General features: G+C 41.1%; 1 protein-coding gene across 1 annotated transcript; it reads right to left on the bottom strand.

The window, feature by feature from the left end:
• Positions 1 to 951: 951 nt before the first annotated feature.
• LOC135072592 (transport and Golgi organization protein 1-like) lies at positions 952 to 15,257 on the bottom strand. Its single transcript, XM_063966567.1, has 15 exons — positions 15,069 to 15,257; positions 13,240 to 14,994; positions 12,148 to 12,344; positions 11,492 to 11,783; positions 8,920 to 9,116; positions 8,598 to 8,729; positions 8,034 to 8,182; positions 7,721 to 7,822; positions 7,237 to 7,445; positions 4,833 to 5,001; positions 4,305 to 4,405; positions 4,038 to 4,097; positions 3,686 to 3,773; positions 1,869 to 1,987; positions 952 to 1,222 (listed from the first exon to the last, which is right to left on the bottom strand). Exons 1-15 carry the CDS (start codon positions 15,163 to 15,165, stop codon positions 1,179 to 1,181), a joined length of 3,711 nt encoding a protein of 1,236 aa, XP_063822637.1. The 5' UTR covers positions 15,166 to 15,257; the 3' UTR covers positions 952 to 1,178.
• Between the last annotated feature and the right edge of the window lie 81 nt (positions 15,258 to 15,338).

Raw genomic sequence — 15,338 nt, forward strand, 5'->3', positions numbered from 1 at the left:
GCGCTTTTAAATTTTGAATGGAATTTCACTATCAATTCATATGAATCCTCCTTGCTTATAATATGTTTAGTCAAGGGAAGGTGGGAGATATTTGTTTATTGATACTTATCATTATAACTCGATTAGGAAATTCTGAGCGTGGGATTCAACTCGTGGCGAGAGAACCACATGTGCAGCAAGTAACGTTCATAGCTAGTTAATAAAATTATTTTTGTGGTAATTATTTATACATAAATATTCAATTCTTTAATTTTGTCTTATGGAAAGCAAAGGTATCTTGTAAATTGATGATTTCTAATAATGCTTTAATCCAAATTCGTTTGGAGCAAACTATACACAAAGAGAGTAGTTTATTCTCATTATTATTTATAAATAGCATTAGAGTTTATTTAATATTATAAAATTAATTACCGTGAAGTTGAAATATTATACTATAAACAAACATTAGTAAATACAATTTAAAATGAATGATTTATTTTTTGTTTAATAAATCATATGTTTTGTTTCTTTATCGTTTGATTTCTAAAACTTTTGATTAAAGCAAAATTAAATGCGAATTAGCTTATCATTAAAGATCAATATTTTTTTGGTGATTTCATTACATAACAATTTTGATCTTATTTATACTACACCCAATACAATTTATTTGATGGATTTTGAGGAAAATGTATGCGATGGAATTAAAATCAAAACAAATGCCACCGTAAATATTAGCCATTAATATGATGAATTGATGACACGCGCAGAGAGACAAAATGTTAGGATAGTTATCTGTTTTATTTTTACCCAATATTATTGAAGTATTAGTATGTTATAAGCAACCTATAAAATGATGAATACAGGTAGTATTTACGAAAAAAATCAGCTGAATTCTGATTTGATCGTATGAGATGAGTAAAAAAGAAAATGAATGGCAAGATTTATAACGACGGAAACATACAAAATACAGTCTCTTTTTGCTAATTCATTTATTTCTGAGCTGCAGCGTACATATTTCTCTGCTCTGCTTAATTTGTTTCTAGTGCTTCTATTTATAATAACAGTGTTTAAAGCAGTCGTCTACTGTTACCAATTCCGTTGTGATTGTTAACGTCTCGTTACCAGCTAATCCCCGCCGAGTTTAGTTTTGGCCTCAACAATATTAGATCATTACAGTAACCTAACGAACACTATGATTCTCATTTATCCGATTCCGATGAGCATCCCGACCCTGAGCTTGGACCTGAAAACGAAAATTAAGTTTTGGATATTACTTTTTTTTGGTGGTTAGATTTGAAATTAAAACGAGTTTTTTCAATAGTTTTAGGATTAGTAGGATTTAGGGTTAGCTTTTTCGTAATGTGTTTTTGGCTTTATTTACTCAGAGGGTTAGATTAGACTTGTACTCACTAAAATATGCAGTGTTAAAATGATAACGTAGTGAGTAATTTTTTTTTCAAAATGGTTGAACCATCCACAAAAAGTCAAATTGGTTTTGACCTTTACTACAAAAAGATATAAAGTTCAAATTTCAAACGTGTCAAGTGACAAGCCCCGCCCACCATCCTACCCAGGAAATTAAGTTAAATAGTTAGCTAATTATCTACTTAATACGTGTAAATAAGCTTTTAGAGATCACACTCGTCGAGTACTGAAGATTTGCGTAGCCTTATAACGAAGGGCCTAACACTAGGGGTAAAATAGACAAAAAGTGACTGAGTTTCTTGCGCTGCTTCTTCTCAGCACTGGCCCTTGTTCCGAAGCAGTGGTAGGGTTAATATTGGGACGTGTAAAAGTGCTTTTTAAAAGCCTATTTGCAAAAATAAATGAGTTTTATAGAGTTTTGAGTTTCTAGAGTTTTAAAACAAATATCTTATTACCATACGTACCATCATGCCTGGAGTAACGGCGGCGGCGGCGCGGCTCGCGCGTGGGACTGTCGGAGTTGTACTCCGTCTCCGTGTCGGCCGGCCCGTTGCGTGACCGCGACCCGCGCCCGTCCGAGTACCTGACGATGAAACGAATGACGAATAAAAAGATTTGGCACTTCATCATCATCTCAGCCATAGGACCAGGCCTGTTCATCTCCGCGAGTTTACATCGAAAACAAAACACGCACGATTGCCCCCTACAAGAGTACTATTCGACAAGGCCTCACATACGAGCGAACATTGACTCACGCACGCGTATTCTTGTGTATGATGGAAAAAAATAAAGAAAATGGTGTACTAAATACTGTGCAGTATTTAACTGCCTAAATAATAATAAAAACACAGAATGTACTTTTTTAAGTTGCCTCAAGACACTGAGAGGTAAATAAGTAGTTAATATTATTCATGATAATTCATGCTAAATCATGTATTTCCTCCGCCATTTTCTGCAGATTGGCACCTCACGTCACATCATTTTACCGAAGTCAGCCCTATAGCTTCGGCGCAGTACCGATCACTGACGTTTGTCAACAAAACTTCTGACAAACTTGCTTGACTCTTGAGACAAGCTAAATTACACCATATTGTTAATGACATTGAGCATACATTTTTTTAAATACCTTCGCGAAGTAAAACTTCTGTACGTAGTACTTATTATTATTCTGTGATAGGACGTCCACTGCTGAACATAGGCCTCCCCCAATGCTTTCCATGTTACCCGGTTGGTAGCGGCCTGCGTCCAGCGCTTTCCTGCTACCTTTATGATGTCGTCGGTCCAACTTGTGGGTGGACGTCCCACGATGCGTTTTCCGGTACGCGGCCTCCACTTGGCACTTATGAATGTCCGAAAAAGATAGCCCGTAGCTCTTCAAGTACAGTCAGCGTCAAATATTTCAAATAGAACCTTATTCCAATTGTTACAAAGACGTGTTGCGAACTTATTGTCTACTTTGGGTGTCATAAACAATTTGACGCGTCAGCGTACCAGTGAATCGCGACACAATAGAAATCTATTGTTACCGCGGTCTCATGTGGCCACTAAGGGTTCCACGAGTTAAATAAAACCGATTTATTTACATGTCTTTTTATTTAAAGAAAAAATACTTTGTTTTAAAATTCATAAAAACTCTCCGACTCTCTCGATTGCGATTATCAGGCGTATAGTGCACTGTACGGCTAGCACGAAAAACTTTCGAGTTCTAATCGTTTGCGTATTCAAATCACCATCAAAAGATTTAGTACGAAAACTACAACAGCGCCCTTGTGAACGTCTCGTAAAGTGAACTGATTATGAGGAATGGTTGCACGAAACTTAATTTGAGAATCAAAATTGTCACGTTTTCGTTTTATTCGAAGGTTGAATATCGAAATTTGTCGAATACGCAAACGATTCGAAGACAAAAGTTGTTCATGCTAGGGGTACGGAATCGGAAATGTAGCACCGATCGCTAAAGTGGATTCTATAAATATAGCGCCTAACTGTCAGTGTATTACCGTGCCTGAAGTATGGAAGCGGCACGGGAGGGGTGACATTGACATATTATGACATGACAGAGCATACAGATCTGAAGTCTCGTTGGCTTTTGACGTCTCAAAAATACCCCCTCCCGTGCCACTTTCATAACTCAGGCACTGACTGAGTTGGCTGTTGGGCGAGCGCCTCGAGCGCGGCGAGTAGCGGCTGTCGGGCGAGTAGCGCACTGTCTCGGGCGAGTGTCTGCCTTCGGGCGAGTAGTGGTACACTACAGAACATTCTAGTGTACAACAGCTCTCACCTGTCTCTGCTGGAGCGTCTCCGCGAGCGCGGCGAGTAGGGCGAGCGCCTCGAGCGCGGCGAGTAGCGGCTGTCGGGCGAGTAGCGCACTGTCTCGGGCGAGTATCTGCCTTCGGGCGAGTAGTGGTACACTACAGAACATTCTAGTGTACAACAGCTCTCACCTGTCTCTACTGGAGCGTCTCCGCGAGCGCGGCGAGTAGGGCGAGCGCCTCGAGCGAGTGTCTGCCTTCGGGCGAGTAGTGGTACACTACAGAACATTCTAGTGTACAACAGCTCTCACCTGTCTCTGCTGGAGCGTCTCCGCGAGCGCGGCGAGTAGGGCGAGCGCCTCGAGCGCGGCGAGTAGCGGCTGTCGGGCGAGTAGCGCACTGTCTCGGGCGAGTATCTGCCTTCGGGCGAGTAGTGGTACACTACAGAACATTCTAGTGTACAACAGCTCTCACCTGTCTCTACTGGAGCGTCTCCGCGAGCGCGGCGAGTAGGGCGAGCGCCTCGAGCGAGTGTCTGCCTTCGGGCGAGTAGTGGTACACTACAGAACATTCTAGTGTACAACAGCTCTCACCTGTCTCTGCTGGAGCGTCTCCGCGAGCGCGGCGAGTAGGGCGAGCGCCTCGAGCGCGGCGAGTAGCGGCTGTCGGGCGAGTAGCGCACTGTCTCGGGCGAGTATCTGCTCTCTGGCGAGTATCTACTGTCGGGCGAGTAACGCCTGTCGCCGTATCTGTTACATAAAATGGATTTTATTTCAATAATGGTACTTCTATTATAGGCACTGTAACAAAATGTACTGAAACGTGGTGTTCAATCTTGTGCAATACTCGTAATTCTGATCTTTTCAACTCAAAGTAATGCCTTGATCACACGTACCGAGCAAACGGGCGAGACAGTGCCGAGTACTTGGTGTGTATGAACATTACGCCGAGAGCTCGGCCGAGCGCTCGAGTACGTGACTCGCTCACTCAACTTTCTCGACCGAGTGTTTACTCGGTACGTGTGATCAAGGCATAAGCATAGAATGCGCGTCACGATAAACTTTTGTCGAGTAATTCTATCGACTTTGCACGATAAATCCATAATATACATCTGTCAATTAAAATCTTCGATAAGAATTTGTTATAGCACGCATCTTAGCCCGGCAGGTTTATTACCTCGGCGGGTGTGGTGAAGGCAGCCGTCCCAGCGGCGGCGGGCGCGGTAGCGGCGGCAGCAGCGGCGGCGGCGCGCGCGGCAGCGGCGGCAGGAGCGGCGGCGGCAGGAACGCTAGCGGCGGCAGCGGCGGCGGCACGTTGTCCGTGGCGTCTAGTGGTGACGCTACTTCTGGAAAAGACAGGTTTAGATTTGAATGCTGTTTTTTCAGATAAGTAAATGATAAGCAGATTGGGACAGGATTGGGTAGTTGACACCAGTAATCAAAAGGGCGAAATGAGGTACATTTTCGTTCACTAGTTGGCGCTACTGTCTTAACTAGGTGATAGGACTTTACTCGGCTGTGGCACCAACTGCTGAAAGCGCTGATACAGAACCGGCCTCATCCCTCGCCGCATCGGCTTCTCTCCTAGCCGCTGGGGCCTCCAGTCACGCGGAGTGCACACGCGCCTCTACCTTGACCACGGCTGTGCGACGCATAGACTCACGGTGCGAGTTCGAATTACAAAGACCACTTACTAGTGAGGGTTCAGTGAACTTACTCGGGCCTCCAGCCAGGCAAAGTGTTCACTTTCCATCCAACACGAAGAACCACTGATAAGTAAGGGCTCGGATAACTTACTATGATGTGGCGAGGCGGCCCCAGGTGCGGCCACAGAGGCCAGCTTTCTTCGCAGCGTTGCGGCCTCATCCCTCGCCGCATCGGCTTCTCTCCTAGCCGCTCGGGCCTCCAGCCAAGCGGAGTGCGCACGCACCTCTACTTTGCCCACGGCAGTGCGACACATAGACTCGCAGTGTGAGTTCGAATTACAAAGGACCACTTACTAGAGAGGGTTCAGTGAACTTACTCGGGCCTCTAGCCAGCCAAAGTGCTCACTTTCCATCCAACACGAAGAACTACTGATTAATAAGAACTCGGTTAACTTACTATGATGTGGCGAGGCGGCCCCAGGTGCGGCCACAGAGGCCAGCTTTCTCCGCAGTGTTGCGGCCTCATCCCTCGCCGCATCGGCTTCTCTCCTAGCCGCTCGGGCCTTCAGCCACGCGGAATGCGCACGCACCTCTACTTTGCCCACGGCAGTGCGACACATAGACTCGCAGTGTGAGTTCGAATTACAAAGACAACTTACTAGAGACTTCAATGAACTTGTAAAGTGTAAACTTACTTAGGCCTCTAGCCAGGCAAAGTGTTCACTTTCCATCCAACACGAAGAACTACTGATAAGTAAGGGCTCGGTTAACTTACTATGATGTGGGGAGGCGGCCCCAGGTGCGGCCACAGAGGCCAGCTTTCTCCGGAGCGTTGCGGCCTCATCCCTCGCCGCATCGGCTTCTCTCCTAGCCGCTCGGGCTTCCAGCCACGCGGAGTGCGCACGCGCCTTTATCTCGCCCACTGCTGTGCGACGCATAGACTCGCGGTGTGAGTTCGAATTACAAAGACCACTTACTAGAGAGGGTTCAGTGAACTTACTCGGGCCTCCAGCCAGCCAAAGTTCTCACTTTCCATCCAACACGAAGAACCACTGATTAATAAGGGCTCGATTAACTTACTATGATGTGGGGAGGCGGCTCCAGGTGCGGCCACAGAGGCCAGTTTTCTTCGCAGTGTTGCGGCCTCATCCCTTGCCGCATCGGCTTCTCTCCTAGCCGCTCGGGCCTCTAGCCACGCGGAATGCGCACGCGCCTCTACCTCGCCCACTGAAGTGCGGCGCATAGACTCGCGGTGTGAGTTCGAATTACAAAGGACCACTTACTAGAGCGGGGTTTCCCAATTTTTTTTTGCCAAGGAACCCTTTTTGATTATACTTTTCCTAGCGGAACCCCCGTACTACTCCGCCCGCACGCCCTGCCCCTCCCTTGTGCGTAAACAAGTCGGTGCGAGCGAACAACGTCGGTCACGAAACGTGGGATAATATTTTTTACGGAACCCTTGCGGCCTTTCCACGGAACCCCAGGGTTCCGCGGACCACCATTCGGGAACCGCTGTACTAGAGAGAGTTCAGTGAACTTACTCGGGCCTCTAGCCAGGCAAAGTGATCACTTTCCATCCAACACGAAGAACTACTAATTAATAAGGGCTCGATTAACTTACTATGATGTGGGGAGGCGGCTCCAGGTGCGGCCACAGAGGCCAGCTTTCTTCGGAGCGTTGCGGCCTCGTCCCTCGTCGCATCGGCTTCTCTCCTAGCCGCTCGGGCTTCTAGCCAGGCGGAGTGCGCACGCGCCTCTACCTCGCCCACTGCTGTGCGACGCATAGACTCGCGGTGTGAGTTCGAATTACAAAGGACCACTTACTAGAGAGGGTTCAGTGAACTTACTCGGGCTTCCAGTGGCCTCAAGCCAGGCAGTGCTCACTTTCCATCCAACACGAAGAACCACTGATTAATAAGGGCTCAGTGAACTTACTGTGATGTGGGGAGGCGGCCCCAGGTGCGGCCACAGAGGCCAGCTTTCTTCGCAGCGTTGCGGCCTCATCTCTCGCCGCATCGGCTTCTCTCCTAGCCGCTCGGGCCTCTAGCCAAGCGGAGTGCGCACGCGCCTCTACCTCGCCCACTGCTGTGCGACGCATAGACTCTTGTTCTGCAAGCTCTAGGGCTAGCGCGTCGCATTTTTCTCTGAAATTAAAGATTCCCGTAAGTCCTCCAGTTGTAATGTAGTTAAAACAGTATTATTTTGAACTAGTTTCTGCCTACGGCTTCGCTCGTGTATTCAGTTTGTCCGGGAAAGATCGACTTACTTGACACTCATCATTGTAATTAGGCCAAATAATTTAATATCGAAACTTTCGCTATCAATAAAAATGCATTCACGAGTAAGAGAAACGAATACAGGTGTTTTTAGTCAGCCAGTCAAATAATATACATAAATGACATTAAATGATCATACTCACTTATGCCTTTGAACCTCCTGCTGTAGAAGTTCAATTTTCTCTACGGTGCTCGCAGATTCACCCTGCTTGCTTAGCCAAAGGGATTCTTTGGTGCTCAACTCTCTGTAACAGAACATACAATTAATACTATGAAATATTGAGTTGTTTAACATAATCGGTACAAAACAATATGAACCTTGCAACTTAAAAAAAAAAGAAATTCTGGAACTGTCGGTCTCGGTTTAAAAGGTATGTGTACTACATCGCTGACCACACTACAGACACGGAAAGTAAGAAAGAGATGACTATAAATTGACATGAACTGTTTACTCACTTCATAAGTTCAGTTTCTCTTTCCTGGAAGTATTTCCCAAGCACTTCCAGCCTCGTCAACGCCTCGGTTGCCTGCTGGCTAGTTGTTTGGAGCGATTCTTGAGTTACACTTAGCTCGTCACTCAGTCGCTTCCTTTCTTTGTATTCCACCTGAAAGAACCATGCCATATAAGTTGAGGATAATTGTCATGAACGTTGGACGCCACGAGGCTCACCGGTGAGCTTCGAACAATTACATTTTTATTGTGTGTAGTGTCTCGACAGTCAGGGACTTAATTATAAAATTATATTGTTTGGATACTTATTGTTTGTCTAAGCAGAAGAAAAGGTGAACTTTAATCGAATAGGATAGGCAACAATAATTTGTCTTGTACAAATATTTTGTTGTCAAATATGATTAGTCATCATTACAGTTCAAAGTATAATGACAAAAATAATAGGAAGATAATTACTTATACAAAAATTACGCTGGTAACATATTGGCCAAAAAAATTGCTGAAAAAGAATGCAATTTTCTTGCCAATTTTAATGTATTATTTATGACAAAATACGAATGAATACATACCTCAAATTTCTTTTCAAATGACTGCTTCTCTTCCAACGCTTTGGCTAGTTTAGCTTTGATTTCGGTGTGGTCTATTAGCGACGACACGTCCATATTGGGGGAAAGTCCATTTTTCACGTCTTTTAATGCTTCCTAAAATATTTATTAATAATACAACAATCAACCCTTACAATAAAGTGTGTCTCGTGGCTATTGGCCTTTAGATTAACCCAAATAAATGTTTGTGATTACCAAAAGGAAAAAAAAAGATATAACTTTTGTAGATAGAATAAATTACAGGTAGACTTATTTTCGGAAATGCAGCAGTTTCTAATTTACTTACTTTGAGAGCAGTGATTTCATGCTTCTGCAATTCAATCGTATTGTTAGACTCTGATAACTTTTGCGTTAGTTCTTCCAGTTTAACGTTTTGTTTCTTCGCCTCCTCTAGCGCTGTCTCCGCCGACACATACTTGAGCTGATAGTTATCTCTTTCTCTACTGACTGAAATCAACTCCTCTTCAAAGGCCTGCACTTTACCTGTAAATGCAAAACAAATATTATATCAGACTGATAAAATTACATAAATAGGTTCATTATTCCTATCTATAAGTCTGTATTGATCCGATTAAATGAGATTAAGTGGTGATTCACATCATTTATTTTGTTTGAGAAATCCCGCACATCATAGAGTCCATTTATAACCCAAGTAACATTTTACTCCATTTAAGAGTTCAATAGTCGTTCACATGTACTCCACAAGCTGTGCATGTCAGCTGTATACGAGCTGTATAGCTTGCTATAATGCTTTTATAGAACCAGTTTGGGCACAAATTAGACTGCTTTAAGTTCACTATGGCTGTACATTAGCAGTATAATAGCATTATAATAGCAGTTTAAGTAGTAACATCGTACTTAAGGCTGACTTACGGCACTATATGGGACGCAGTGTGAACCATACAACGTACGTGAGGACAATAAAGAGTAACAAGTGGCTAAATGCACAGCTTTCAAAGTTATAAAGTCCGACAAAAGTACTCCAATGCTACCTAAAGTTCACGTGTGTCTTAAATTATTTCCACATTTTAATATTAGTTTGGTATTTGTACGTGAGTGCCAAGAGGGAAACAACTCGGGCGGATAATCATTTATGCAAATAATAACACGGGTTTTAAATACTTAATAATGTTAATGCCATTGGGAATGCAACTTTATCGTGAAATGTATACATATTTACAGCTAAAATATTTACGCGCCTCTGTAAAAACGCGATATTCATTTTAAAATATTATTTAAAACTGGCTGAGAGGAAATCTACAATTTTCAGTTTTTGATATTGGATTGGCATTATAATTATATTACGGTAATTAATTATAACGGCTATGTGAACTGTTATAACTCCAATTTAATGCGGTGAGCGTATATTAGGTTCACATGTGTTCTGTTAGAATGCTGTTATTTATATGAAGTTCCACATTTGTACCACTACAGCGCTAATGTCTATAAATTTATTCTAATGTGAACTTATGTACAGCTTTAAGATGTACCTAGTTCAGGTCAATTGTGTATCTTTAATTCTTTCAAATACTGAAATTTTAGAGATCCGCAATAAAAATTATTAATGTCCGTTAAATCGCCTAGCCCAGGTACTAATAGTCAAGTATGAATACCTAAAGCATCAGACGGTAGTGTTCCCGGTTTAAATTCGTTTATTATGCTTGATAATTTATTCAAAGCGGAATGAGGAATACGATTTTCAATAGCTCATGTTCTTATTTTTTTTTGCGAAAGGTTAAATAATTGTCCAAATCAAAATGGTATTCACTATCACAAGAACTGCAATCATCACACTCTGATATCTGGTATATTTTGAAGGGAAATTTCAGGTTCAGGCATAATATTTTCCTCTGCATCATGTACAGAACCACCATGAACAACTAAAAACAGGCTTGGGGAAATGTGTAATAGAATATCACATTCACATTCGTGTTCAGCTTAAAGCAAATAAGAGTAGTACTTGTGGACAAATAAACTGCTATTGATGTTAATGGACAACACATATAGTCCTTTTAACAGCCTACAGTGTACATGCGAACCATTGAAACACTTTTGTACAGATAGTAAAAAAAGGTTATTTTAATTATCACAAACAAGTCCTACTACAGCTACTAGCTGTATAACAGTCTAAAACAAGTAAACATAACAGCCTTTGGCTTTATAAATGACCACGTGTGTTCTATTAAAATGCTAGCTCTATAACATCGTACAAGTAGGCCGTTAAACAGCGGATGCCGTATCTCTACCCTCCTATAATGCTCTTAGTCAGATGGCTGACTAAAGGATAGTTGTTAGAGTATTATAACACCAACAATCGTATAAAAGTATAACTCTACACTAGTCTACACTCCTATAAGTCCCTTAGACAGGTATAGGTGTAATTAATTGCAATAATACTGCTTATACATCACGAGTGAACTGTACTAATGCTTTAAGTACACATTGGAACTAAATGTGAACTCTTAAATGGAGTAAAATGTTACTTGGGAATAAGCTGATTAGCTGAGCAGACGGCGGCCGGGGTCAACTAATTTCCTGTTGCCTACACACGAGTGTGTTAAAGAACGATATACTTCACTACTTATTATAAAACAAAGTACCTACCTATGTCTAACATAAGAATACATATTTTAATTTTATAGAAATTTATTTATTTATAGAAATGGTCACATTAGATAATTAATCTTTGTTCATTTTCAGATACCTTAGATTTATCTTTGCATAATTATATTATTATTTGTATATCATGCTGATTATTATTGCTCTTTGGACCATACAATTTAACGTATATCTCACGATTAACGCAAAATTAAAACTGAGCCGCGAGAAAATACGTCGCTAAAAGTAAAGACCCATACCGTTCAATTCAGCAATCTGCTCTTCAGAGTTAGCTCTCTCACCCAAGAGCTCACTGAGAGTATTCTCGACCTCCCCAAGGGTATTCTGCAGCTCGCCGGCCGTATTCTCGGAGACTCTAAGCAGTTTCTCGTTGTCGTCCAACGATCTACGCAGCCTCTCGTTCTGTGCCTTCAGCTCGTCGATCTCTTCCCTCAGAGATTGCACCATATCGTCCTTCCCGAAGGAACTGTCTTCGATGCCGGCCAGCTTGCTTTTAGTAGTCGCAAGCTCCTCTTTGAGGATCTCACACTCCTGTTTAGGAATACAATCCACTGTGATTTATATTATATGAGTCTGTCTGTTTTTTACCTTTTTCCACAAAAATTATGTAACATTTTGATTAATTTATAATTTTGGTATAGAGATAAAGTGAAACTTGCAAAAGAACATAGGCTACTTTTACATTAATAAAAGGAGGATAAATAAAAGATAACAAACAGGATAAATAACAGACAACAAACAGGATACAGTATCTCAAGATGGAGACATGAGATTAATAATAAACAATAACTTTATAATCTTTAACACAGTCTCATTATGGTGAGGATTACGACCATTTCATACTCATAAATAATGAATTTTGAAACAAATTACTTAATTGACTAGAACAACTTACCTTACTGGTAAAAAGTAAATCCCTTTGTAGCGAATTGATGGTGCCAATGAGTTTCCCATCTTGCCTCTTGTTGTCTATGTAGTAGTAGCCTAGGGTGAAGAGCAGCACGGAAGTAGCTGTTGTTAAAAGGAACGTAAGCAGTCTGTTGCCGGTGTTGGACGTGCCATCGCAGTAATCTTCTGAGAAACAGGACTCGCCTAAACAAGGAGAAAAGACTTGATATAAAATCTTCATGAAATTCAGTCATATTTGTACTAGTATTTATTTTATTATTACAGGATTATTGTAAGTATTGTGGAAATAACAAAAAAACCACATACTAAATCTATTTTCTTTGATTATTGATTCAAGTGTTTCTTGTTAGTGAAAGGTTCAAGACTTAAACAATGGATAGGTTTGTAGCGTCAGCGTCGTCTCCCTGCCCAGGAGCCATAGGTTCATAATTGATTAACAATTGTATGTTAAAATTAAAATATTATAGTAATATGAAGCAATTGGTTCTCTATGTCTTTGAGTAACTGTAATTATTCAGGAATGTTATAAGATGTGGCTTCTTTCATTTCCAGTTCATTCACAATGTTATTTTAAAAGTCAGAAACTCAGAATATCAGTTATCAGCATGGAAAATTACAATGATTGTAACATTAAGTATAGCTGGAATAGTTGTTTATTCAACTTAATGTGTCTAAAATCAATATTAGCATTAGTTAGAAATCAGTAAGTTTAATTTCCAATTTAGGGTAAATACCCTATTTATAGATCAGATGTATGTACATATTTTTATGTGACAGTATCAGTTCTATTGGTGATATCAAATTAATTTTGTTGATAAAATAATTTATTTTTCACCAGAATTGTCCAAACATAAAAATCAGAAGCTAAAAATTTGTTTAAAACAGTAAATAATGTTACTAACAAACACTTCTCTTTTATCTATTGAGATAAGAAATCTTACTCTTGATAATCAATTTTAATTCGATATGTAAGCTAGAATTAAATAATATCCATTCATGGACTGGACAGGGGTTATAATAATGTAAACTTATTAAAATTAGACAAGGTATAAAGAGCTAAAATGTTTTGAAAACTCACCTCCAGACATAAAAACTGCATGTGATTCAGGTTTTGATCCCATTATGCCGCTCATTATAAAATTGATGAATGAAAAGCCTTCATCAACCTTCTTTTCACTCACAGAACTGTATTCAGTATTAAATAAACTTTCTGTGGCCGGTGCCTCTGTGCTACTTGGCCAGAGGTCTGATATAGTTGTGTAAATGTTTGATAAAATGCCTTCCCCATTTTCTTCTGCAGGTGTTGGACTTTCAGTGGTTGAAGTAAATATATCATCGATTAAAGCATCAGTAGACATTGTGCTGTAATCAGGCGGTGGTGGTTCAGAAGCCTCTTCAGTTTGTTCAGATGAAGATTGACTTTGTGAGGGGTTGTCGGCAGTATTTACAGCCGGTTCACTGTATGGAATTTCAGTAGAAACATCAGGTTCACTGGTCGTATAACTGTTGACATTGGTGCTTGGTTCTTCTACAGGTGGCTGTGTGGTGTATGTATACACACTGCTTTCTGGTACACTTGCTGACTGACTATTAATATTATTATTGTTAGTTGGTATTTCATTTGCTACTGAAGGGGGAGCTAGAATAGGTGGATAATTGTAGATATTGTTGGCCATATCTGGAAAGCTAGGTGGTATAACAGCAGGACTCGGTGAAGTTTCTTGTTGTAACGGACGAGGTGTGGTCTGGTCAGTGTTTACATTATCAGTTTCCGTTGTAGACGGAGTTTCTTCTACAATAGGAGAAGGTGTAGAACTGGCACCATTTGAGTTGTCAGTGTTTTCTTGGCTGAAGAAACTACCAAATAAACTATTTTCATCCTTAGTTTCAATGACTTCTGGGAGGTCAGGATTGGCAACAATCACATTATTAATTGTAGTCTCACTTGTTGTTTCAGGCACAGTTTTAGTCTCCGTTGTTGTTTCCGGAGCAAGTTGATTGATTTCTGTGGCAGTGTCAGTGGGGTTTGGCGTGTTTTGTTCTGCAATATTTTCATTGCCAGATTTAATTTCTTCTTGGACATCTTGTTTCTCAGTTGCTTCTACGTTTTGACTGCTGGAGTCCTCACCATTGGCAATAGTCTCAGAAACTTCAGTAGGGGCTGGTTCTTCATTGGGCACTTGTGGTGGCTGCGGTTCCTGTGGTTCTTTCTCACTATTACTTTCTTGAGGCACTTCATTTTCTGGAGGATTTTGTACACTAGCTTCAGTTGAACTAACACTACTTTCATCATTTTGCAACTGTGATGTTTCTTGAGGTTCACTTGGCAGATTACTGGGGATATTCTCATTAAGTTCACCACTAGCATTGGACTCTTCTCTAGCTACATTTTCTTCTATTTTATCACTGTTCGGAGTTTCCTGCACTGAATCAGAAAGGGATGGAGTAACATTATCACTGTTGGAAGGAGCAGGGGGCTCAGTAAAACTCTCCGCTTGTGTAGTTGCATCCCCAGATTCAGTAGTAAAAATTGTTGTTCCTTCTATAACTTCATGTGCTTGTTGCACTTTATTAGGCTGTAGATCAGGCTGAGTATTCCTCCTATATTCTAAAGGAAATACCCTCAGTTGAGCAGTTTTTTGTATTACTTTATGTTCTCTTAGAAACTGGGAGTTTACAAAGCCCGTTTTTCCGTTGATAGTAGCATACCACAAATCTGGGTTAGACCCAGCTGATTTCATGTACACCACGGCCTCGGCGTTCCCACGAAAAGATATAAGGTCTGGATCGGCACTTGTGTAAGACAATAGCGTCCTCGCTTTCGATATAGGGTCTGAAATAACAAGAAACATACGGGTAGAAAGTTACAGTAAGAAAACAGATTGTCACACAAGAAATCTAACTCACCTGAACATTTTTCATTGACACAATAAACTTTGTCTGGTACTCGGCATTGGTACATGGATATTAATAAAGAAACAGAAATAAATTTAAATATAAGCATTTTGCATTCTATTAAATTAAAATTATTAGAATATTCACAAGACGTTGGGCCACATCATCTGTCAAGTCGATCGTTCGGTCGTTGAATGACATTAGAGAGACGTTCTACGCACTTGTTTTACACTCTTATTAAGAAATGCATTTTATCTTATCATTGAGGAGGAAACAAAGGTT

The sequence above is a fragment of the Ostrinia nubilalis genome, chromosome 6 (genome assembly GCF_963855985.1).
Source record: "Ostrinia nubilalis chromosome 6, ilOstNubi1.1, whole genome shotgun sequence".
NCBI classification, from domain to species: Eukaryota; Metazoa; Arthropoda; class Insecta; order Lepidoptera; family Crambidae; genus Ostrinia; species Ostrinia nubilalis.